General features: G+C 41.1%; 1 protein-coding gene across 1 annotated transcript; it reads right to left on the bottom strand.

The window, feature by feature from the left end:
• Positions 1-13,759: 13,759 nt before the first annotated feature.
• LOC143820965 (sterile alpha motif domain-containing protein 9-like) lies at positions 13,760-23,473 on the bottom strand. The gene is made up of 3 exons (XM_077304417.1): positions 23,312-23,473; positions 20,305-20,371; positions 13,760-19,088 (listed from the first exon to the last, which is right to left on the bottom strand). Exons 2-3 carry the CDS (start codon positions 20,316-20,318, stop codon positions 14,306-14,308), a joined length of 4,797 nt encoding a protein of 1,598 aa, XP_077160532.1. The 5' UTR covers positions 20,319-20,371; positions 23,312-23,473; the 3' UTR covers positions 13,760-14,305.
• Positions 23,474-24,793: the final 1,320 nt, after the last annotated feature.

Below are 24,793 nucleotides of genomic sequence, written 5' to 3' on the forward strand. Positions count from 1 at the left end.
TCTTTAGAATGTAAAACACCCACCATTGACAATTATGCAATTGCATGCCTTGTACAGAGCCATATTTAGGTGTTGGCTTTTCTCCAGAAGCCTTTGAGTTGAAGGTGGAGATGCCGGAAAAGAGTTTATACTAGTCTAGCTAAACAGAAGATGTTTCTGTGATTCATACACAAATAGCTAATCTTGTCATTGAACTATTCCTACCTGTTGGCTTTATGTATCTTGTAGTAGCAAGTTCCAGGGGTTAACTATGTCTTTAGTGGGGAAAAATTGATGTGAAACCCCAACAACTGTTTTACTCTTCCAGAATTAGACAAAAGAGACAGGGTTGGATCCCACTGATCATTTCAATTGATGGAAAGAATTCTCCAGTTCCAGTTCCCCTCTCCTGCAGCAGATTTCTGTGGTCTCCCCCTTTAGGTGTTCTTGGGGATCCCCAGTTCCCAAGCTTAGCACTTTGCAGAGCATTGTGTGGCTACAGGAGGAGATAGCAGGTTTCTCTCAGTGGAATGTACCTATTTTGCTGTTTAAAAAGGCTATAATTTCAATGGGATTTAAGGATATGTATCAGAGCATTATACCAGTAGTTGCAAAACTTGTTTTCAGGAAGCCCCTGCATGGTATAAAAGATTAATGAGTGCATTCAATGTCAGGAAGTCTGGTTATGCTTCCTATGTGAAGTTAATCCACTTTGGAACACATTAGTGTTGCCAAGTTCCCCAGTCCACCAGTGAGGGATGAAGGACTAGGGCTGCCAGACCAGGTTGGAGATGTGGGTATGGAGTCTGAGGAGGACAAGAAGCTAAACAGGTACCATCCCATAGAGTTTACTAATTTTCTCATTGAAGAGCACCTTATAGACGTCCTAAAAATCCAGCGTTTTCTCTGTGAGAAAGGTGGACTAGAAATCAAGTCAGTAAGGAAATAAAGAGTTCCCCGAAAAACCAATGGACCAGTCTACAGTGAAAGCAAATGAGTGATTCCTCTGGAATCCTGTCAGCATTCTATGGAGTGCCTAATAAATATTTTGAAAGCCTGTGCATGGCTGATTCCCCACGGGCAGAAAAGGCTGAGAAAGCTGTTGTATGGAAGTGGGGCAAATCCCTATTTTCAGATGATGTTGCCACCAGGCCACGACCCTCCCAGGCCTGGCGCAGATCAGGCCCCAGAATCCCTAACTGAACATGGAATTTTCTGAGTTCTCTTAGCCCACTTTGGGGGCCAACGAGGGCTGTCCTACGGCAGGCCTGTGTGGACAGGGAAGAACCGGGCCTTCCAGGTCCGGCTCCTCCCTGTCCTACAGTGACCCGGAGGGAGCAGAAAATGCCCCGGTTGGCTTTGCAGCACTTTGTCACACTGCAGGAGGACTGGGGCACCTATTTTCATTTTGCAGGAAAGTGGGATTGTGTTCCATGGAATCCCACCATCCTTTAAAATAACCCCCCACACGCCTCCATGCAGCATAACTAGTCTGTCACTGTGTTGTTTCCTGGGGGGACACATACTGCTGCGGAGCATGCAGGTCTGCAGCAATGCACCAGCAGCGGCATGGCACGGCTGCTGCTGTGTGGAATGGGCCTGTACATACCAAATTTCCCACCTATTTTTCATTTTGATCATCCTGAATGGCACAGCTATTGTGGTACAAAACCAGTTATTGTAGCATCAAATCCCAGCATTAGTGAACACCTTTGAATAGTTCCTAGTCTAGTTACTGTTATGACACTACCATTGCTGTGAAAGCTGCAGCCTGACAGGACTATCAGTCCTCGTGATCTTTGTCTTGTTTCTTGTCAGTGTAAAGTATGTGCGTTACCACTTAGCTATGAGCCTTCTGCCCCTTGTTAGGGATTATAATCTTGGGACTGAGTTGTATGTTGAATTTCTCCCAATAAGGCAAAGCTGACCATGCCTTGATGATAGCCAAAAGGTAGAGCAGTTCTGCTAACAGGAATTTCAAATAGATGTTTCTTCAGAACTGCGGCATACCTCTGAGGGCAGCCTTTCATGTGGAGCCAAGGTTTAATGCTTAATCAACTGCCAGTGAATAAAATATTTACATGTTGTCTACCACACCATAGACTATGACAATCCCTTGTTTATAGTGGAGATATAACCATGCAGATGGTATTAGACCCATTATGAGCTGTGGTAATTTTCCCTTTAAAAAGCTGGTCTGTGTATGTATCACTGGAATTTGTACAGGAAAATTATCCCTGGAATGGTGAGCCAGCTCATCTGTAAAATGATCCCAAATCAGTTCCACAGCATGAAGAACTGGAGCCAGAAAAGAGTCCAGAGAAGAATCTTCACTCATGACTGGCCAGAAAGCCCAGCCACAGCTGGGAAAAAATGGTACATTAAATGCATTCCAGTGGTTGGCATCTCATCCCCCCTGACTGCCAGGCACACCCACTGTGTGGCCATGGGTACTGGCTTCATTTCGAGAACATACTGAGGATAAGGCCAAACAACCACTAACCGAAGAAGACAGGCCAGGTTGCTGAATCAATGATAGCCATCGGCCAATTTGCTTGTGCTCTATGAAAGATGACATTTTACGTAGGAAGTGTTCTTATGTAGGCAATCCAAAATGACAGTTAGAGATATGTTCATATTTGTCACAAAATGGGGAAGCGCATATACTTGTGCAGGCAAGCAAACACACCTCATGGAATGTCAAAGGTTCTATAACAATTCATCCTTCTCTGAAAAGATTACAGCACTACTGGGGAGTTCAGATATATTAATGATAATAATCCTCAAAGAGTTTTGGAATAGACCCTCATGAATGCTCTGAAGGGTTTCCAATTTATACATTATTTGTTTGGGAGATACTGCAGCCTAATTAGTTAAACCCAAGTATTTTGCTGGGTGTAACACTATACTCTTGGCTTTGCCGAGCTTCCTTTTGTCATTCTTCCACAACTATTCTTTGAGATAGGGAGTATTTTACTTCAACTATTTATTGCCACTTCTAATTTTGTATTACTCGCTGATCTGTAAATGTTCTGCTCACCATCTCATAATTGAGAGTCTGGGGAAGATAAGGACTTCACTGGGGCACAATGCCATATAGGATACCCTTCAAAGCATCCATTTTCTCCATGGGAACTGATCTTTGTAGTCTGGGGTGAGCTGCAATTCTGGGGGATCCCCAGGTCCCAACTGAAAGCTGGCATCTCTATGAGGACTAGTACTGGCCTTCTGGTTTATACCCATACCCACTCAGCTGTGTTCTGGTACAAACAGAAAACTAGCACAATTAGCAAAAAGAGTGGGGACAGAATCTTTCTTCTTACAGTTCCAATTTTCTGTTTGTTTAACCCAGCATAACCCTGGCTACATAGAACCCTCTCCTAAATCATCTTTTCCAATGGGAGAGTTGAAGGTGGGGGTATTCAGTTAAATAGATGGCTTGGCAAGCATGTGAAGGTAAATTACATCCGCTGGTAAATAACATCCCATTAAGACTCTATTAAAGGGACTGGATGTTTTTTCTGTAGGCATTTGGCAATCCTAAGAGCAGTGCTGTTGCTCCCCGCCCCTGTGTGCTCTTCAAGGGGTGCAACTTAACATCATGCCCTGTGCTAGGAATCTGGGAGTGATCTTAGACACCTCCCTTACCATGGAGGCGCAGGTCACAAGAGTAGCATGCCTCGCATTTTTCCATCTTTGCCAGGCAAGGCTACTCATGCCCTATTTGTCCCGGGAACACCTGGCCACAGTGATCTATGCAACGGTCACCTCCAGGATTGGCTTCTGTTACTCACTATGGGGGCCTTCCTTTGTCCTTGACCCAGAAATTGCAGCTGGTGCAAAAGGCGGCAGCTAGGGTCCTCACTGGAACATCTTGGAGGGCCCACATCCAGCAGGTGCTGAGGCAGCTGCATTGGTTGCCAGTTGCAGCCCAGATCAAGTTCAAGGTTTTGGTCTTAACCTTCAAGATTCTTTGCAGTATGGGCCCCGCATATCTGAGGGACGGCCTATCATATTATGCTTCCCGCAGAGCCCTGCACTCTGTGGGTATTAACCTGTTGGTGATTCCCAGTCCACAAGAGGTTTAACTGGCCTCAATCAGGGCCAGGGCTTTTTCATTCCTGGCCCCCAGCTGGTAGAATGAGCTCCCAGAAGAACTGAGGGCCTTGTGGGTGTTTTCACAGTTCCACAGGGCCTGTAAAACAGAACTCTTCCACCAGGTCTTTGGTTGAGGCCAGGGAGCGGAAGATCAAAGGGGACCCTCCACAACTAACAACTAAGAACCATATTAGGCACTGGATTTAGGGGGGGTACGGGAAGTAGAAGGGGTGGATTTAAAACTTTTCTCATTGTCAGAGTATTATTAATTAATTTGGTTTTAATTTTTTTATGCAGTGGGGTTTTATTCTTGACTGTTATCTGTCACAAGTCAATTTTGAGAGAAGCGGGTTAAAAAAAATCCAACAAACAAATAAACAAACAAAAAATAAATAAGGACCCTTGCTGCTTTCTTTCTCTGCCTTGTACCTGCAAATCAATTAGCTGTTCCCTCAGTCATGTTCTAGATAGGCCTATTTGCCACTGCAAGCCTGAATAGGCATAAAATAACTTGTTAAAGAGAAAATAACTTGGGTAACATTCACATTGTTTATGTGGGGCATCATGTCCAGTTTGACATCGTGTTTTCAAACATCTTACTGAGTAAACCAGGCCTCAGCTTCCAACAGTGCAGTGCATAACAGTTCACATTGTTTTCCTAAAAAATTCATCTAGAAGGTATGGCAAAGACTAGTGATGAAAATCTGAAGATTAGAGTCTCTTTCAAGGAATACATTTATTTTATTTTATTTTTTATTTTATTTATTATATTTATATAATATAACATGTCATTGTTTGTACTTTATTTTAGAGCCCTATCCCCAAATTTTCCTAGGGCCTAGTTAATTGTTACTCCTCGGAGAACCTGAGCTCTGCACAGGCTCGCCAACTTGGGCTTTGAGAATTCCCAGAGATTTGGGAACAATGTCTTAGGGGACAGGAGGGAGCTGGATTTGATAGCATAGTGTCTGTGCCCCCCACCCCTTTATCAGTTCTTCCAGGGGCACTGATCTCTATAGCCAGGTGCTGTTGCCATTCCAGGAAATTCTAGGCCCCACCTTGAAGTCTAAAGCGAAAACTGAAATCTATGCAGATTTTCCTGGAATTAAGCCACACTAACCAATAGTGGAAGCAACTCTACAGAAAACATAGGATTGTTCTGTACAACAACTATGGCTCTCACACGTCTCTGCTTTGTCCCAATACATCTGTGGCAGCTAGTCTGCCTGGTGGCTGGTCAACCTTTGGAGCCTCTTTACCTCATAAAAATCTTGTCCCCAAGCTCAGGGCCAGACATCAGCCTGAACAAACAGACCAAGACAGTAGCTACATAATGAACAGTTTAAATAAATAGGGATTGAATAAAAGTGACACTGGTGGGCCTATTGTTCAGAATTAATTGTTCAGAATTCCTAATTTAGGAAGGTTCTCCTAGAACTAGGCTTCCTAATTTCAGTCAGTTGTAAATTGTGAGGCAATTTTCCCCTTCATTCCAGGGTGGGACTGACTTCCAGCTCAGACCAGCCCACAGCAAGAAGCTCTCTGCAGATTTTTCTCCTGATATTCCCTTAGGCTAGGGTAAGTCCCTACAGCTGAGCCCAGCTGCATTCCTCTCATGGCTGGGATCCCTGGCAATCCCAAAACTGAGGAAACACAGCTGTGGTGATTTTTTTTTTCTGCGCCTTTATGGAAAAAATGTTAACCCTTGGTTGGCCTTGATCACCTTGGATAGAGGATGGGTCACTCAGTGCTTCTTCAAAGATTGTATTGAATAGCTTGCATTAGTTTAGCAATATATTTGTGGGAGTCTTTAGATTTCTGGTGAAAATGAAGTTCTTAAAAAATAGCAGTAGGCTGCATGCATACCATCTATTCCTGCAGGCAGAAGCATTAGAAGAAGCTGAATTAACACAGCCTAGGCTGGTCTGTGCATCTTTTCTTCCTTTTTTAAAAAATGTGCTGTCCCCAAATGAAGCCAAAGAGATTTGGGACTCGGTGATGAATTGTTTTTACTCTTTCCCTACTTTTTTTTCTTTTTATACTAACAGCAGAGATAACACAGCTGGTGAAGTTCTGAATTTTGGCTGGAGAAATTAGATCTCTACTAACCTAAAAAGCAGTGGGTAAACTTGGGCCCGGCCCTTCCCAGCAGCCTAACCTAACTCACAGGTCTGTTGTGATAATGAAGTAGGGTAATCCCTATCTATGTTCACCACTCCAAGTTCATCAAAGGAAGGGTAGAATGGTAGAGTTGGGTATCACCTGCATATTAGTAACACTGCAGCCCATATGTCCTGATGACTTCACCCAGTGGTTTCATTCTTAGAGATATTAGATAGCATGGAGGAATAAGATGAAACCCTGTGGAACCTTCTCTGACCACCAGTGAGGTGTGTGGGGGGGTAGGGTTGCAAGATCTCAGTTAAGAAATTCCTGGAGATTTGAAGATTGAGCCTGAAGAGGACACAGATCGTAGTGGGGTGCAATGCCATAAAGCCCACCCTCCAGATCATCCATTTTCATCAGAGGAATTGATCTCTGTAGCCTAGAGATGAGCTGTAACTCCAAGTTCCACCTGGAGGCTTGCATCCCTAATGGAATCCCACGGGTCTACAGCCACGGGGCAAAGCAGAAATACCCCAGCACCACCTTCTGTCCTCCCAGATATGATTCCAGCCACTATAGCATAATGTCTCTTAGTACTAGGGCTGAAAGGCAACCCAGTAGTTGATGGCATCGGAGGCCACCGAGAGATCCAGCAGAACTAGCAAGATCCCACTTTCTCTCTCTGGTTCTCAGTAGACGTTATCAACCAAGGCATCCAGTCTCTGTTCCAAATCCTGACCTAATGGAAATGGGTGCAGCAAACCAGTCTCAAAAGCAACCATCTGCTCTAGTATCTTTCCCAAGAACAGGTGTCACAAGTTGAAAGATATCCATATAAATTGGACGAGATACCCATCATCTGAATATGCATCCATGAAAGCATCTAACGCAGAGCACATCAGGGCAATGTTGTCTGCAAATTGATCACAGTGGGCAGACTTATAGCCAGAGTCCAGTTCCCTGGACATATGGTGTAAAAGACCCTAAAGCAGAAAAAACAAACAAACAGTTCAGCTGGACAATTACATACAGATTTAATGGTGTCAGGAAAATAATGCCTTTTGCCATGGAAAAGATCCTATCACTGCCACGGAATAGGCTCTAATGTGCACTCGTGCCTGGTCAGCCTCACGTTGTGTTTTCTACCAGTGACACTAGCCCCCCCCAAAAAAAAAGACTTTTTGAATGTCACATTTATTATAGTTTAAAAAACATTGTTAAAGAAAACATCAATAACTACAGATAAAAATTTATCCTGGCGTCTGCTGTTCAAATGGTAAAGACTCCCTAAAGACTGCCATCTAGTGGCCCTTGAATTACAGATAAAAAAGAAGACCGTACAGGTCAGATTTTCAAAATATCTTTACCATTGAGAAACCCCTGAAACATTCTTCAGGCTTCCAAGAACCCCAGAAGTGGTGTGATCATGCATAATATGGTTGGGAAGCCATATATGAATTGTGATGGTTGCTGTATCACATTCCTCATTTGACTGTCAGGCAGAAATTGAGGTTAAGGGGAAGGGGGGGAATCATCCTGGAAAGAAAAATTAAAAAAATTAAATGCCTTGTCCACTTAAAGAAAGTTCTGGCAGAGAATTCCTGGTAATTCCTAGACCTATCTGGAAGTGACAAGAGTAGCTCTAGGAATTGCCAGGAACTCTCTGGTGAGAACTTCCTATAAGTAGCTAAGGCCTTGTTTTTCTTTTTAATTTTTCTCCTTGTCACACCAGATGCCAGATACTGCCTGATAACCTTACTGACAGTTAAATGCCAAACACACACACACCTGTGAGGTCTCCAGAACCATTCTGGAGATTTGCAACTCTACTGGCACATGAACAACAACCGGGTTCAAAAAGCTTTCAGTGTCATTAAAACTCATGGCTCCTTCGAAGATCCATGCATAGTATTTGGTCCCATTGCCAACTCAACCAGCAGGCCCCATATATAGCCAAGGGAATTCCTTAGTAAGAGAGAAAAAACACACCCCATTTAAGGTGTGGCAGGGTGTTATGTTTTGTTTGGTTATGTAAAGATTAATTCTGGAATGGGGAAGTTACCATACATGGGAAAATAAGGCAGGAAAGGGGGGTTATACACCATATAGTTGCCAGTTGTTTCTGCAAACCATTGTAACTTGTTCTGTTCAAGAGTGGCCTCGTTCCTAGAATACAGTGCAGGCTTTCCTTGTGGGTGGTAGGGCTCCAATGACTCCTTTAAAAGGACAGTCAACAAAGGCTCAGGAAGACATACCTGGATGCTGTATGTTAGGCTATGTGCGGAATGGCCTAGCAAGGGAGAGAAAGGATACAAGGTGAATTTAACCCTGTCCCCAGTACTAAGGCTACAAAGTCCTAGGGTGTTTGAAGGTGCCCGGGTTCAGACCAAGCTTCCGATAAAAATGTTGCTTAGTCTTACATGTTGCTGATTCTCATAAGGTTTACATGCGAACAATTATTGGACGTTTTCCACACTTCAGTGAACGAATAAATACCAATATGAAATAAAAGTATGCAAGCAGAAAGGGAAAGGATTAGGTTAAATCTGAGGACATTTAAAAGCAGTTCAGAAGTTGAACAGGAAAAATTCCTAATATGAACATTTTCAAATTAACTCAGATATAATCTTCCTCTGGATAATAGCCACTTTTATAAATAGGTGTGGAACATAACTGATAAAGTGCTGCTTATCCTCCGTAGTTATATATTTATATTGAAGGGCAAAATACAAATTCAAAAGGCAACATTCTGGTTTCTAGAACTGTATCAGTTATAGCAAGCAGTTATAGCAATTTTTGTAATTTCAGATTAAGGTTTCCTTGCCTAACGGTTAATGTCTATACGAAGGTAAAATATTTGTATTAGAATTTAAACCCTGTAAGAATTATGCAAACCATGTTCATTAATCTCCAGACAAGTAGGAGTAGAGGAAGAAAAGGGGATAAGGAGGGCACTGTGACAAGAGCAATTCAGTATATGGTGTTATCCTGACACCTACTGGATAAATATGAATGTCAGGATGTGGCCACACAGATCACTGTGGTTTTTCAAAGTATGCATGTATAGAATTGCTGGCATGCAGAAAGTGCTTTGTTACAAGTCATATCTGTAATAGGAAATAGGAGTATTCTGTAAGGTTAATTCTATAAGCATCGATCCTCATACTAAGCCACAGGTTTGAAATACGTGCCAATTAACCCATTCATATCTTGTAGCCTCGCGGTAGTTTACATTAGCGATCCCCAACCTGTGGGCCGCAGACCACACGTGGTCCGTCGACTAATTGGAGGTGGGCCGCGAAGTACGCCTTCTCCCCCCCCTCCGGCCCTTTACTTTATCCTCCCCCGGCCCTTTACAACACACTTCGGGTGTCATTGTCTACCATCACTTCCAGATGGGACTATCTCGTTGCAGAGAAACAAGCTCAGGGTTCCCATTGATTTGTCATTGTCATGAGTTAAAATTTCCATGAAAATAAAATGTTCCTTATGTTCATTGTTGTGGCGTGTCTGTATCTTATTTTGAAGGGATGTTTAAACATTACCATAGCGACCAGAGTCAGAGAGCGTTAGGGCAGTGGTTGAGAGTAGAGGAGTAAACTACCCCCCACTACCGGGCCTCAGTAAAATTGTCAAGCGTTTAGTGATCCATGGTGACAAAAAGGTTGGGGACCACTGGTTTACATCATAAAAATTCTAAAAATAATAAACCCCCCAATATTTACCCATCAATTCCAATCGCACAATACAACACAATGGCGGCATAAATCTGTTCTAATCCCACCTTGTTCAGGGTGGGGCACTGATCTTAGTCTGGTGAGAGCAGGAGTTTATCTGATGGAATTTGGGAACCAGTTTTTACATGTAGTCGAGGCCAGACTAGTCTCCTACTTGAGATGCTGTCTTATTTTAGTAATCTCCTCAGCACCATTCCATTTCTCAAGCTGCCTGGTTTTATAGAAACCAGGAAGTTTTGTCTGTCTTCCTCCACAGCCATCTTCCAGCAACAAGTGAAAACTTTTTTTGGATTATTTGGCATTCCCTCAATCATCCCTCCTTCCTAATCAATCTTAATTTTTAAATGTTTTGTATATATCTTGTTTTTTCTAACTCTTAAAATTTGTTTTCATGATGTATGTTAGGGAGAAAGGTTGAGTGTAATGGTTTTATGGTGTGATTTTATCACATATGGTTTACATTGTTTGGGCAGAAAGGCAGGAAATAGTTTTGTAAATATGTTAAAGAACAAACATTTTTGATTTGAATCAGGGATATGGATAGAATCCAGCCTTTTTTGGGGGGAGGGACTGTTCTAATCAGATTTCATGTATTTACTGTTGCTAACTTATTGATTTCAATGTGCTTGATGCTCTAGAATGATCACCAAACCAGAACAAGTTGCATCGTCTTTCACCAGCTGCTTTGAGTAATTTTCTTGCAAGTTTGTAGTCCAGCTCATCCCCCACCCCCTGCCCTGTCCGTTAGATTGTTTACTGGCAGTCATGGGCCTGGGACATAAAACATATTGTTTCAAAATTATTTCACTGAAACATTATTTAATTGCATGGAACCTATTACAAGTTATATCCATGTTATCTGTCACAACCCATCCAGGGTCTGTGTTGTGTTTGCACACATGTAAAAATGTACTCCCTTTTTGTATGCCCCTACTCCAAAACTCAGGGCCTTTCCACACAACTTAAATGTAGCAGAAGTCGTACCTTTGGTAAACGCTACTGATTCAACGTTCCGCATGACATCGCACACAATCTGCAACACTCCTGCAACACTCTCCCAAAAATCGCTTCGTTGTAGCACTTGTCAGGAAATCGGGAAAAGTGGATTCCCCCTGAAAAAACTGCTACACTTCTGAGCACAAGCTGCAACACATCAGCGAAAGACATGTGCGTTCTCAATGTAGCGGTAGGAAGAATGTCCCTCCCCCGGTCTCGCCCCCGAACTTCCGGAGAAGCGATCGCCATTCCCCCCCCCCCTTAGACCGGTAAAGCAACGAACAAGCGAAGCTTCTCCAGCTAAAGTCCTTCCACAGAAGTGCTTAAGAGTAAAACAAAGCTCCCTACTGTAAGTGTCTTTAAAGTTCCCAAGCACAATACAGCCCCCTGTTTGACACTGCCCATAATTTCGGCCACAAATCGCGCCCACGGGGGGGGGGGTTACTTGAAGGGCGTGTAAACGATTAAGTGCCAGCTCCTACACCAGCAAAAAAGGTCTTTCTTAGACAAGGAAAGAACACATATTCATTGCTACGAATGAACACATATTAATTGCTACTGGTGTTTTCGGCTTTTTAAAAAACAGTTTTTAAAAGGAAAGGGGCTTTTCGGGAGCACGAACACAACAGTTCATTGGCTGTTCTGTTTGATTGACGGCCAGGGGCAGGAAGAAATGTGGAGAAATATAGCTTCCTTTGTTGTGATTCCAGCGAGACCGGAAACATGTGGGGAATGAATACAACGCTACTAGGACTTCAATATTCCACTAGAATTAAAGGTATGCAGAATGACGAAATTTCACTATTAAATATAGCGTTTCTGCATACTGCAAACATTCAGCAAAATTGGTCCTTGTGTGCAAAGCCCCTCAGCATATCTTGTAACCAATGCATTGGGGAACCCTGGTAAGGCTGCCCTTGAGCAAGTACAAAGGGCAGAACTTTTCAGTAACCCCCCTCCCCATTATGTGGTCTTAGCATATGAGTGATCTAGACATAAGGGTACAATCTGAATCAGTCAATCTCCTTAAACAGGAAATAAACTTTATTACCAAAGTCTAAGCAAGAGCTCATACATGGAAAATAGCTGTTATAGTTACAGATCTAAGGAAAATAATATAAAAACATAAGTTGAGGTAAGTTACAAGACAGTTATCCCTTGACAACTTGTATGGTTGTTGTGAAGCAAACGCACCCCAGGCCCCCGACTACACTCTTGTAGAAGAGTCTAGGACCCGAAGATCAGTGTCACAGCATCTGGGCCAAGCATTTAACCAATGAATAAAGGAAGAGTCCACCTTTTAAACTTTCCTTGTTTGCCTTGGTGGGAACCTGCCCCTCAAAGGAGATCCCTACAAACTCTTCTCCAACAAGTGTCATGTAGCATGCATCTCCATACTCCAGATCATGTTTTACAACCATCATCTATCCTGCCTCCTGGGCAAGTAGGCTAATAGCTAATATCTCCTGCCCTCTTCAAGAATTTTGTTGCTCTATTCCTTATGAAAATAATTGTCATGGTTTCAGGGATCCCTGCAGAATAAAATGGATGCACTTCTGAGCAAACCCTGCTTGGAATTATTTCTTTAGAATTTTGCTTGAGTGACAGATGTAAGCTCATATAATATAGAATATGTGGGAATGATGTTTCTAGTCGAATTTTTAAAAAAAGTTATTTTGGACATGAAACTTTATACTCAGTCTGTTGGTCTTAAAGGTGCCACTGGACTCAAATTTTGTTCTGCTGCTTCAGACCACTATGGCTACCCACCTAAATCCATCATCCCTTTCTGTCTTCCATGTTAAAACATTTCTAAATAATTGAAATATTAGTCAAGCTTTGTAAGTCCAGCATTATTTAAGAAGCCATGTAGAAACCTTGACAATTACCTACAGCAACTTTTTGTGGTTAGGAGATTCTATAAGAAGTTCAGCAGGAAGGCATGCTAGCTCATTAAAATAAGTATCATGGCATCAAAAAAAAGGCGAGCAGTTATATTTTAAAAACCTTGCCCTAGCAATGACCCCCCCTCCCAAGAAACAATGTTAAAAGTGACAAATTTCATGAGTCCAAGAGGATAAAGAAAGGGTCAACAGCACTGAAAGACAGAGTATTGATCAAACATAATATTTAAACCAGGCTTTCATGAAACCATGGCATTTCTTGATAGTCCTGGAAGGGTTTCCCAAGTGGGAGTTAATTTTTAATATATATTTTAAAAAATTGTTAAACATTTATCAGGTGAAATGACCATATATGGTTATGTTGACACCCCTCCCGCCAATCTCTCAAATGGCTAATGATGGTCCTCAAGGAGGTAGGAAAGTGTTGGGCCATGGGTGGGTGTATACACAGCTATGCTCCCCAACTATATTCTGCACGATCACACGACTTCTGGGGTATCTCAATGGCAAAACGGTTGAGAAAGGCTGATTGAAACAGTGAAGGAGAAATTTAAAAGAAAAGACTCTAAGAAAAAAAATCAAGTACAATAGAAAAATTACATTTTGGGGAAAAATCAAGGACTGGTTTTATGACAAATTAAAGCCGCCTTTCTGTTTGCAATAGGGCAGATGACATGTAACACATTTAATAACATTAAAAATTTGATCTCTAACATGCACTGAACAAGCTGGGTGATATCTGACAGTGTAACAATATTCACGAAAAGATTGTTAGAAAATTGGTAGCAGACAAGAATATCAATAACTAATAGTCCTGGTAATCTATTCTCTAGCCCGGGGTAGTCAAACTGCGGCCCCCCAGATGTCCATGGACTACAATTCCCAGGAGCCCCTGCCAGCATTTGCTGGCAGGGGCTCCTGGGAACTGTAGTCCATGGACATCTGGAGGGCCGCAGTTTGACTACCCTGAGTCTAGCCCATGGATCCCCAACCTTTTGAACCTGCCAGTGTCTTTGGAATTCTGACACAGGGTAGTGGGTACAACTACAAAACTGTCATCACAGGGAGCAGCGCCAAATACAAAATATCACAGAATGAGGTTATGCATAATTCTAATAATAAGTCTTAAACATTTCCGGCAGAAGCTGTGTTGAATAGGATACCTTTTAAAACTAACATACTAAAAACATTTTCTTGCCTGAACATTCAGCTTCCTTTCAGTCATTCAGTGAAGATCATTGGTGGGAGCTATTCCCCCCAAAAGTTGCTCAGCCAATCAGAAACCATCCTGGGCAAAATCCCCACCTGGCCTTGCCTACTTTCCAAAAGCATGATGGGGGACCCTTACTCTAGTCATTATTAGCTTGCTCAGGCTGACAATGGCAGACACTGGGTAGGGGGTAGCATATGCCTCTTGCAGCTGCTATAGACAAAAGAAATGCTGCTGTCCGTTTACAAAGTTAGAGGGGCATCAGTTTTAAACTGTTAAATGATCTCTATGTCACTGGCTATCAAGCCTCCAATGGAAAAACCCAAATAAAAAGACACTCTTTCTATGCTTCGGCCACTCTTCAGCTGACCCAAGAAAACAGGCCGTGCTGGTATCCTAATGTCTTCCTCGGTGCCGTAATCCACATATACAAGATTATCTTCTGCCTTGCCAGTCAACCGAAGCAAAAGGTCTTTAACATTCTCCTTTTTCCATAGCTCTCCACTTTGCCATAAGGCGCTCAAGTTTTTGCTGCACAGAAAAGAGTCGATTTTTCCTTTGTGAATAAATTTGTTCATATAGCTGCTTTTCCCAAGGTAGAAAAGGGCTATAGGCTGCTTGGAACGACACATTTGCCAGTATTGCCCATTAAATGCCTTCCTTAATAAGGTGAGATATTTTTCCATTTGCTTAGAATCTTTATCTAGCTGCTTTTGATTTTCAGGCCAGAACAACAAGGAAGCTAAGAAGTATGGCTCTGCAAATCGGTGCTCTGGGCCAAGTGACTGGAGGATTGTTCTGAGCTGCTCTTTCAGCTCTGAAAAAGGTCTCACTGTCTTGGATTTTGGATTGAGGCAATGGAGAATGATATTGGCCAAGATAAAATTCTGCTTATCTCTTTGCAGAGATTTGGTAGAGCTCTGAGCAAGCAAAACACTATACTTCTTTACTATGTCCTCCAGTTTGCTTCTTGATTTTTCATGATTACCGAGATGTTCCAAAAGCCCAGAAAACTTGTCTGCTTTGGATCCCTCTAAACTTTTTCTATAATTTTCCACTTGCAAAGATGAACTCAGCTTTGAGTTCATTAACTGCTCCATATCAGACTTGCAAAATATTTCTACATATTTTTTGAAAAGTTCTTGAACTTTCTTCCGTGTTTTGAGCTCAACGATTTCTTTTTCAGGGTTCATTGGTTTCAGAAAGACAAAGTAGTTCTCAAAAAAGTCAAATGCTTTTTTAAAACTTCCTTGCAAAGCACTTAAGTAGCTCCCATACTCTTCAAGGATCAACCTATATTCTTCACTTCTTGTGTTCCATGTGGATTTTGGGATGCCCTGGTTTCCTGATAAGAAGTGTATGAGATGTTTTCTAGAGAGTTCATCTTTTTCACTGAACAAAGGAATATATTCAAGAATTTCTATAGTGTACAGCCCAGTTTCTATTTCCCCCAGATAACCAGATGTATTATATATTTCATATCTTCTTTTGTATTTTGTACGCTGATAATCTTCCCTTTCACTCTCTTTGTTTTCTGTTTGTTGCTGGGATACTTTAAATGCCTCTGAGGCATTCTTGGCAAGGTTCAACAAATCTCTCAGAACATCAACACTTATGATAGATTTCTGTGCATTTGCCTCAAGCCAATACTTTATCTCACTTTTATAAACTTGGCCTAAAGTGTCTGATATATATGAATTGTTAGGTGCCCCTTTTCTTGCTTTCAATGCCCACTCTAAGGCATGACCAAAATTCTTCTCCTTAATGTAGAAGTGCCTTGCTAAGGCTTGACTAAGAAACACATTCTGGCTAAATCTTTGGGTTCCTTCTGTTAACACCTGTACAACTTCAGTTCCTCGTTCTTCTTTTTGAATGGCTTCAATTAATGGGGAAAACAATGTGTCTGTATCATCTCCATGTTCCTTTCGGTGTCTTGTAAGCAGCATGCTTTGCACATCTTGCTGTATTTTGTCTCTCCCTATGCCAGTGTCATAAAATAAATTATTTTGTAACAATGAAAGCGTAATCTCACTTTTAGTAAACTTGTATGTGTGATTAAATTCTTCTAGACATTGTTTAGCAATGAGTGAATGGCTGATCCGTACCCCCTTGTAGCGGCCACATTCCTGCACTTCAGTTTGTATTATGATGTTGGAGCAATTTCCCATCTTGTCTTCTAAACTTTCTCTACCCCAGTAAGCCTTTTTGGTGCTAATTCCTAAAAATTCTTCACATTGTGAGACTGAGATTGTGGACTCTGTAACATAAGAATTTAACAGTGCCAGAAAGGCAATAAGTTGAGCTTGCTTGCTTGTAATGTCAAGACCTTTCAACGTGTTCTTGACTACATTGTCAATGTACTGCTGATCAAAATTTGTTTTCATAATCATAAATGAATAAAAATCTTCAGGATTCTCATACTGGTCTTCAATTTCTTTCAGTTTTTCTTCAAAAGCTCTTTGTTCTTTCACACTTAGATTTTGCTTCAGAGCAATACTGTTCAGACTATTGCTCTTTGAACTTCCTCCAGGATTCTGTGACCGCGTGCAATTTAAGATGATAACCAGAGGATTTTCATACCTAATACCTTTTTCGGTTACAGCAGACTGGATAGCACGCTGCAACAAGTAAACATTTTCTTGCTCTTCAAAGTTATCCACAAGAAGCAAAACGGGCAAATAATCAAACTGGTTTGATGTCCCATATGTGATTAAGGTGGTCAATTGTGTTCCAATTTCTGCAAAATCAAGTGTTTTGTTTTTCAGAACAGCACATCTAAATTTCTTCCTCATCTCCCAGAGAATATGCATAGCCAAGGTAGTGCCGCCACAGCCTGGATGATGGTAGAGGTTGATAATTGTTGTAGGAGATTGTTTCAGGAGCTGGGACTCTGATTCGATCAGCTCTTTGAGTTTATCGTACGTGTCACGCTTAATGAAAGGCAAACTATAGTTTTCAGAGGAGAAATAAAAATTCCACCAAGACACTTTCCCACCTCTATAAAAATGCTCTTCTTGGGATTTTTTAAATTTAGAAAAACGATCCTTATCTTTCTCAATCTCTGTGTCTTTACATTCATTTTCACAGAGTATTTCCAACGCTGTCATGCAGTCTTCTTCTTTCTTTGGGAGAACTGTAGAAGAAAATCCTTTTGATGGTAAAAACCTCTGAGAGGTTTGTGTCACTGATCTTAATTTTAGGATAGTACCATTCACCATGTCCAGGCTCAGATTAGATATGCATCTGTTTGCTAGTGCATCTGGTTCAATAGATCTGGCTTGCAAGAGGTCTTTCCAGCACTGGTAAGTTTTTTTCCCAATACAAATACACAGCATGTCATCAAGTCCTCGAAGCTCTTGATAAAACATACAAAATACTTCAATCATGGGATCAATTGGATCCTCTACTTTGGATAGCAGAAGAAACACAACCAGAACCTTCCCTCTTGGCATTATGTCTGGATGGGAAAGAAATGAAATCAGTTTTCGGACCTCTGCAGCCCTCTGTTGCTGCCATAGTTTAGGGTCCAATGGCTGCAATTCTTCACCCCTCAGGTGTGACATACCATTGCAGAAAACCCAGCTTGGTTGCTGATACAAATTCAGCTCTTCAATTGTTTCAGAAGCTAATTTCCCAGGCTTCTGGTATTTATTTGGAATATGAAGGTTTGCAGCTCTGTTTTCTCTGAATGCTTTGACCACACCGCTGCTTGCTGACTCAGGATCAAACTCTAGAACAGCAAATAGGTTTATTTCCTGCAAAAAGTTCACGTGTGTTATATCAGATGGGTGGCATTTGTTCAAGACTAAAATATACCAGTCATAATGAGAGTCATCTAGCAAGTCGTTATTTCCAGTGAGTAGGCTCACTAGCTTGTGACCTTCACAATCTCTCTTCCTCCTTTTTTCTCGATATTCTTCCTCAGCTTCCTTCCGCAAAGCTGCTAATTTGTCCAACTTGGATATAAATGAATTACGTTCTTTATTCTGTTCAGGGAGATTTTTAGAAGACGCGCCATCCCTTATAAAAAAACATGACTCCCATTTGTTTGCTTTGTAATTGTATATCTTACTAGGGAAATATTTAGATTGACAACAAGAATGCTTTGGTATCACATCTACTTCAATGACAAAGGTAGACGAGGCAGTATTATTTTGCTGTAATACTTCCACAAACCTAGGTTCCCTAATGCATTCTTTTGCAACATCCACAACACATTCAAAATATTTCTTTATCATGGTATTAAAATAGGAAACATATATATCTTTGTTTTCAACTTTCACTCCAACAATTTCCCCATGAGGTTTGTCCTGTACTCCTAAATGGATAGTGCCATTGGTGCGAGAATTCATGCAGGCTGCAGCAAATCTGAAAACCTCATTGCAAAATTTCATCTTCAGATTCTCTTCAGTTGCATTCTCAATTGCATTTGCAAAAAGTTTAAACTCGTGAGCTGGCTCAATGAGGTTAAGTGGCCCTGTCTCAGGAATGCTGAGAACATGTTGTTGTATATAACGGTGGCCGCTGTGGAAGTCATCGAAAGGATATGGTAGGCACGTTTGTTGGTTTGGAAATGATTTTTTGTCCTCTTCTGGGCCAGTGACATTGTCTATTGTTTCTTGAATGGCAGGCTGTGGTGATTCAGTTTTTGCAAGTTCCGATGATTCATAAATATCAGTTGACTTTGATTTTCCTTGGGCATTTTCTTCCATTCTTCCTCCATCTCTGTTTTTCATGGAAGATTTAGCAGCAAGAGTCTCTGTGCTGGGTTCTTTACTGGGAACTTTGCTAGTGCCCTCTCCTGGATCATCTTTCTCTTTTAGTGCATGCATAATTTGTATGGCTGGGCCATAGGTTATCCCCATAGCAATGAGATGTTGCATTTGCAAGAGCTTCAAACTGGTGCCTGTCACTTCTTGCTGAAGAAGGGTATTACCATGTTTCTCCTCAATCTTAAGTTCATCTGTCACCCATTGTTTCACATGTTCTTTTGTCCAGTCATCAATTTTTTCAGGCAAATTTTGCTGGTCATTTTTCTTAACACTTTTGGTTTTAGCCCTTTAAGAAAAAGAACCAGAAGTTATTAAATTCGGCACTTGAAAAAAAAAAGAAATAAAATGTGAACATTTTCCCTACATCCCTTTAATATTGAGCATACTTATCCTTTACATTACCCTATCTGGCATACCAAACATTAATGAAGGTTTGATTTGAAACTAAGATCGTAATTGTTCAACTTGTAACTGTGAAAAAGTTTAAATTTGGAAATAGCAAGATTTTGGGAATCTGCGAAAAACTACAATTAGATGTTAAAAACAAATTGGAGTTTGTTCGTGGTATTTAACAGCTTGCTTTGTTAAGCTCTCTCTCTCCTCTTGCTTACAAAGCACAACTGGAATCCAGGCAAGATACTAATTAATGCCATTGTACTGTAGTGGTTAGAGACAAACTAGGACCTATAAGACCCAGATTCAAATCTCCACTCTACCACAGACTCTTGGGCCATTCATTCTGTCAGACTAACTTATCTCACATGGTTACTGGTGTGAAGGTGAAATAGAGGAGGGGAGAGCTGCTTTGTAAGCTGCTTTGGATCTAAGGCAGCAGGAAACCAGGATGTGCAGGAAAATGCGTGGGCAATGTCACCCATGGCATGATGTCTGGGAAAAACCAGGAAGTTATCACAACACCTCTGTAGAGGTCACTGGAATCACCTGGCAATTCCTAGAGAGGCCCAAGATCATTTCAGGGTTTCCCCCCAGAAGTGACTATGTTATTGCTGCCAGCCTTTTTTACAGATCATTTTTCTCCCAGTGGCTGTAACAATGCTGGTGGGAAATGAAAGATGAGAGTGGGAGCTTAGCAACCATTGTTTTTGTCTTCCTTGGGAAGAAAAGTGGGGGTCTAGCTATATTAAGATAAATAAAGCCTTTACCCTCTTTAACTTGTTGTAATGTCTAAATGTAGATGTGTTTATTTCCCAATAACTAGTGTTCTAATTGTTTAGTCTTGATATATGAGCATGAAATAAACTTCAATTTGGATGTCAGAACAAACTGTCGTTTAATTGAAGACTTCCAAATCCAAGCCTAGGCCAAAACAGGTTGATGCTCACCACGAGCACACTGCCATTTGTTCCTGGAGCTATAGCTTTTGATTCACAGATTCTGAACATACTGAGTTGGGAAACCTTGATACTTCAGGTTCATTATCACTTTTCTATGGCATTCAGACATTTTGTCTGAATCACTGGCATGGTTTCCATTAAAGTTACCTTTTCTTCCCCATATTTGAGTTTTGCTTTCTAATGATGCAATGTCTTGTTCTTCTTTCTTTATATCCTGAAAAAGAAAAAAAATGATATATCGATAATATATGGAACTCAAATGATTTCTCTTCCTCTCTAGCCATGATATATGAATCACAGAATGATGGAGCTCTTCCGCCAGGTCTTCAGATGAATTCAGGGCACAGGAGATCACATGGGCCCTCCAGGCTAGATCATCATCAGGTAGTGGACTGTCGGCACGCATACAGCTAGCAATTTAAATGTACATGATAAAATCAACGCCCTCCCAACATACATCATTAAAACAATTAAAAAACAGAGATACAAAAAAGAGTTAAATATCTATCTGTATCACTATATATTTCTGGTAAGGGATTAGAGGAGGAGCTGGTTTCATGGCTTAAGTGCCACTGAGCACTTAACACCCCCTCAGGACAGCTGTCCCACCCCTAAATGCCTCCTCCTCCAACTGGCCTGCCTGTCTGTCCAGCAGCCAACCAATCGCCTTTCATCCCCCACCCCCGCCCACCCCTCCTCCTTCCACTTCCCTATGAGGCTCGGAGGCTGCAGATCCCTGCTGCATGACAGCTGCCCTTGCCAATGAGTTCCCTAACAGCTACCTGCAGCCTTTCCAGGTCCTGGGGGGAGGGAGAGGTCATGTGCAGATGACCTCTCTTCCTCCACCCGCCCCCCTCCCCATCTAGCACCTTTTTAATTCCTGAATGCAACAGGCCTTGTCCCTAGGATACATATAAAACAAAATCAAAACATAAAATGCTGGTTAGGAAGGCGGGGTCATTGAGGGAATGCCAAATGAAACAAAAGTCTCCAAAAGTTTATTTCAGGTATTTTTGAACAATTTAATGCATTTCATATTTATCAAATTTTATCTCCTGGTGTATTCTTACAAGCCAACTTTGTGTTTTTCGGATAGATCTTTTCTTAGGCATTGTCTGCCTAGTGACAGGCCACGGGCTTTTTTCTGTGGCAGGCCCAGTCTTTTGGAATGTCTTAACAAAGTGGGCGATTGAGGGGCCCTTCAGTTTCAGCATTCAGAAAGGCCTGTAAAATGCTTTTATTTCAGAGAGCATTTAATGCTAGATAAACACTTCTATGCTACTTTTCCACGCCAATCAAGGTCTCCAAGACAGCAAACATTTAAAAATGTCAAACATGTACACACATACCTAAAAACAATGAAAACACATAGACACACCAATAGAATATACTGTACAGACTAATAAGAGTTAGTGTGGGGATGCAAACAAAAGTATTTAGACCAGTGTTCTCTGAATCAGGGAAATACATGACTTTACATTTAATTATTGGTCTGTAAATGTTGCTTAAGAACCATTTCTGTGATGCTAGATAGAAAGCATTATGTCATTTTCTTTGGAATTAACTAAATGAAAGCTGTGGAAGCCTACCTTTCCATCCTGGAGCCTCTGAGACAGTGCCAGTTGAAACTGAACAATCTTTGGACTCCAGATAAAGGCTGTTTCCTGGAGGCTGGCAATACTAGTCATAGGTGCTAAGTTCTTGAGAATTATGAAGGGATAAAACTACTGTCATTGCTTCCCCACTGTCTTTGGAGGAAGGGTAATAAATACTTATATACTTCTAGCCAAATCTTGGGGTACTTAAAATCCAGTGCTTGGATCTGTGCACAGGCAAGGCAGATATTTCTATAAACCTGAAAAGGGCCCCAGGTTTGCAGAAAAATGTGAAACCTAAAACACAGACATTGAGGGGCTTTTAAAAAAACCCCAAATGATAAAAGGAGCACCTGAAGCTTTAAGGAATAGATTTTCATAGTGGCTGTTGCTAAGCAACCACAGTATTCCAAGCTTAGTTCAGCCATTAAAGACAAGGGGAGGGGGCAGGGCCCTTTCTAGGAGCCTTTGAAGATTTGGGGAGGGAAAACTCAACCAGATATAATGGCATAGAACAGCTTTCTCAACTTTTTTACCATTGAGGAACCCCTGAAATATTCTTCAGGCTTCATGAAACTGTAGAAGTGGTGTAATCATGCAGAATGTGACAGGGAAGAATAGTTGTGTACATGTCTACCCAAGGCACCTCCCATGAGCTCATGGGAATTGTAGTCAATGGACATCTGGATGGCCGCAGTTTGACTACCCCTGCTTTGGAGGATGGACTACAGCACTGTACCCACTGAGGTCTGTGTGCTTCCCAGGCTCCATGCCTAAATCTTTAGGAATTACCCATCTTGGATCTGGAAACGTTTCCATCACACCTCCTACCAGTGGCTAGGGGCAACCGGGAACCTGAGATCAACAAGTGGCACAATCCTCCACCATGGTAAAGAAATGCCAGGGCGGGGACTTGTTCCCGCATGCCTTTGGAAGGGGTTCCAGCCTCTTATTAACATGAGATCCTCCTGAAAATTATTTTTCTTCATTCACTAATTTAGGCACTTCCACTGTGCTTTCATGTCTGTATCTTTTTCTTATAAGTCTGTGAAAGGAAAGGCTAGAATCCCTTATAGGAATGCTCTGCTCTAGAGAGCTGCAGTTCTGGAAATGGAAACTGAAACTAAAGCCTTTCTAGTTCGTTCCTCTTCTTTTATTTTCATGGCTTTTGTACAGTTCCACATACTCATTAAAAATATTTACAAATTGCCTATTGCATTCTTCAAAGCAGACAAAACTGCAGATAGATGTTTTGGCAAACAAAGGAGAAAAGCAGAACAGCACCCTGCTGAACGTTGCTTCTGAAGTCAGCTATTTTCAGCTTGTTTCCTTAGTATCAAAGTCATATTATTCAGAGAACCGTTAGCCCCCTTCTCCTTTACAAAAGCGTCCCTCAAATGCCCCCTTGATGCAGCCAAGAGCTAACAGGATTACTTCACAGCAATCTCTTTTGACGTTAACACTGAGAACGTATTCAAAAGGCAATAGGATGCTGCATAGTTCGTTTGCTCAACTTCTAAGCAAAGATATCTTGTATATATTTGATTTTGGTCACTTACCAAGACGATTGTGTGGATGCCTTCCTCCCACAGCTTGAGAAATAAATTTTGTTCCGTTTGAAAAAGGCTCGTGAGAGCTGCAAGAGAGGAAAAATGAATATGCAAAGCAAGGTTTGCCGGAGTCCACGAAGAAGTATTTTTTTTTAAAAGACAAGCTACTAGTCACATGACCAGCAATGGGTCCCTGTGGCTGCTTTCCAAATTCCCCCACCCTTTTTTTCGCCTGAGCAAATGGTACAAAACACACACCCAGCCGCCTGTTAATGAAGCACACTAATCATTGCGAATTGAGATCAGGCAGTGTTTTTGAAAAATAGACTATATATCTATACTAAGAGTATATATCTATAATAGAAAGAATCTCATTTTAGGAATCTTATGTCTCTGATTTTTCTTTAAGGATAAATAAATGAAGCACAGGTAACCCTCAAATGCAAAAAAATATTATGCAGGTTTTAAAAGGGTACAAGGAATTTTAATAACAATATACAAACTCTGCAAAACTATTCTCAAATACAATGTACTCTGTGAATTCTCAAAGGATCATATGATATGTGAAGTCAGATAAAATTATACAAAATTGCATATCTCCTATGCACAATATTTCATAAAGTCACAAGAGTAGATGATTATATGTCACCTCACCATCACAATATATTCTTCACAAAACAATTCTTCACATATCATATGGTCCTTTGATAATTCAGAGTGGCATATATTGTAGTTGAGAACAGTTTTGTAGAGTTGAATATTGCTATTAAAATTGCATACTTTTTCAATTAGCATAATATTTTTTGTTGCATTTGAGGGTTTTTTGTGGTTTATTTACCCTTTCGGAATTTTTCCACAAGATTCCCTGTTTTTTTTTCTTTTTTTGTTGCTTGTGAGTTTTCTTTGGCAGTTAATTAAAACCATGCTCACATAAAATGTTAACTCATGGCAACAATAATTTGTTTAAAAGTTACCATAAATATATAGAAAGATTGCCAACCTCCAGGTAGTGGCTGGAGATCTTCTTGGATTACCACTGATCTTCATGTGACAAAGTTCACCCGGCTGCTTTGGAAGGTAGACTCTGTGGCAGTATACCTCACTAAAGTCCCCAAGCCCAGCCCTCATCAGGTTCCACACCCAAAATCTTGAGGGTTTCCCAACCTGGAGCTGGTAACCCTGACAGGAAGTCTTCCATATATGAATAGAAATGTTTTTTATATCCTTGTCCACATTCTCCCAAACATCTGGATCGCACCTTATCTGAAGCTTTCCTCGTCTGAAAATTCATGCACCATCAGGAACAGTAATCATTTAAAAAACAATATATTTTCCTAACCCACAGTAAAGGCCTAACATCAGTCACTTGAAATAGCAAAATGCCACACTGCATATGAAATTCAGCACCCAAAAGGGCATTGCGTTGCATTGCATCATGTGTGGCTATTATTTTGTAAGCTTTGTAAAAATATTTAGCTTATAAAATATTTG

Source organism: Paroedura picta, chromosome 11, assembly GCF_049243985.1.
Source record: "Paroedura picta isolate Pp20150507F chromosome 11, Ppicta_v3.0, whole genome shotgun sequence".
Lineage (NCBI taxonomy): Eukaryota > Metazoa > Chordata > Lepidosauria > Squamata > Gekkonidae > Paroedura > Paroedura picta.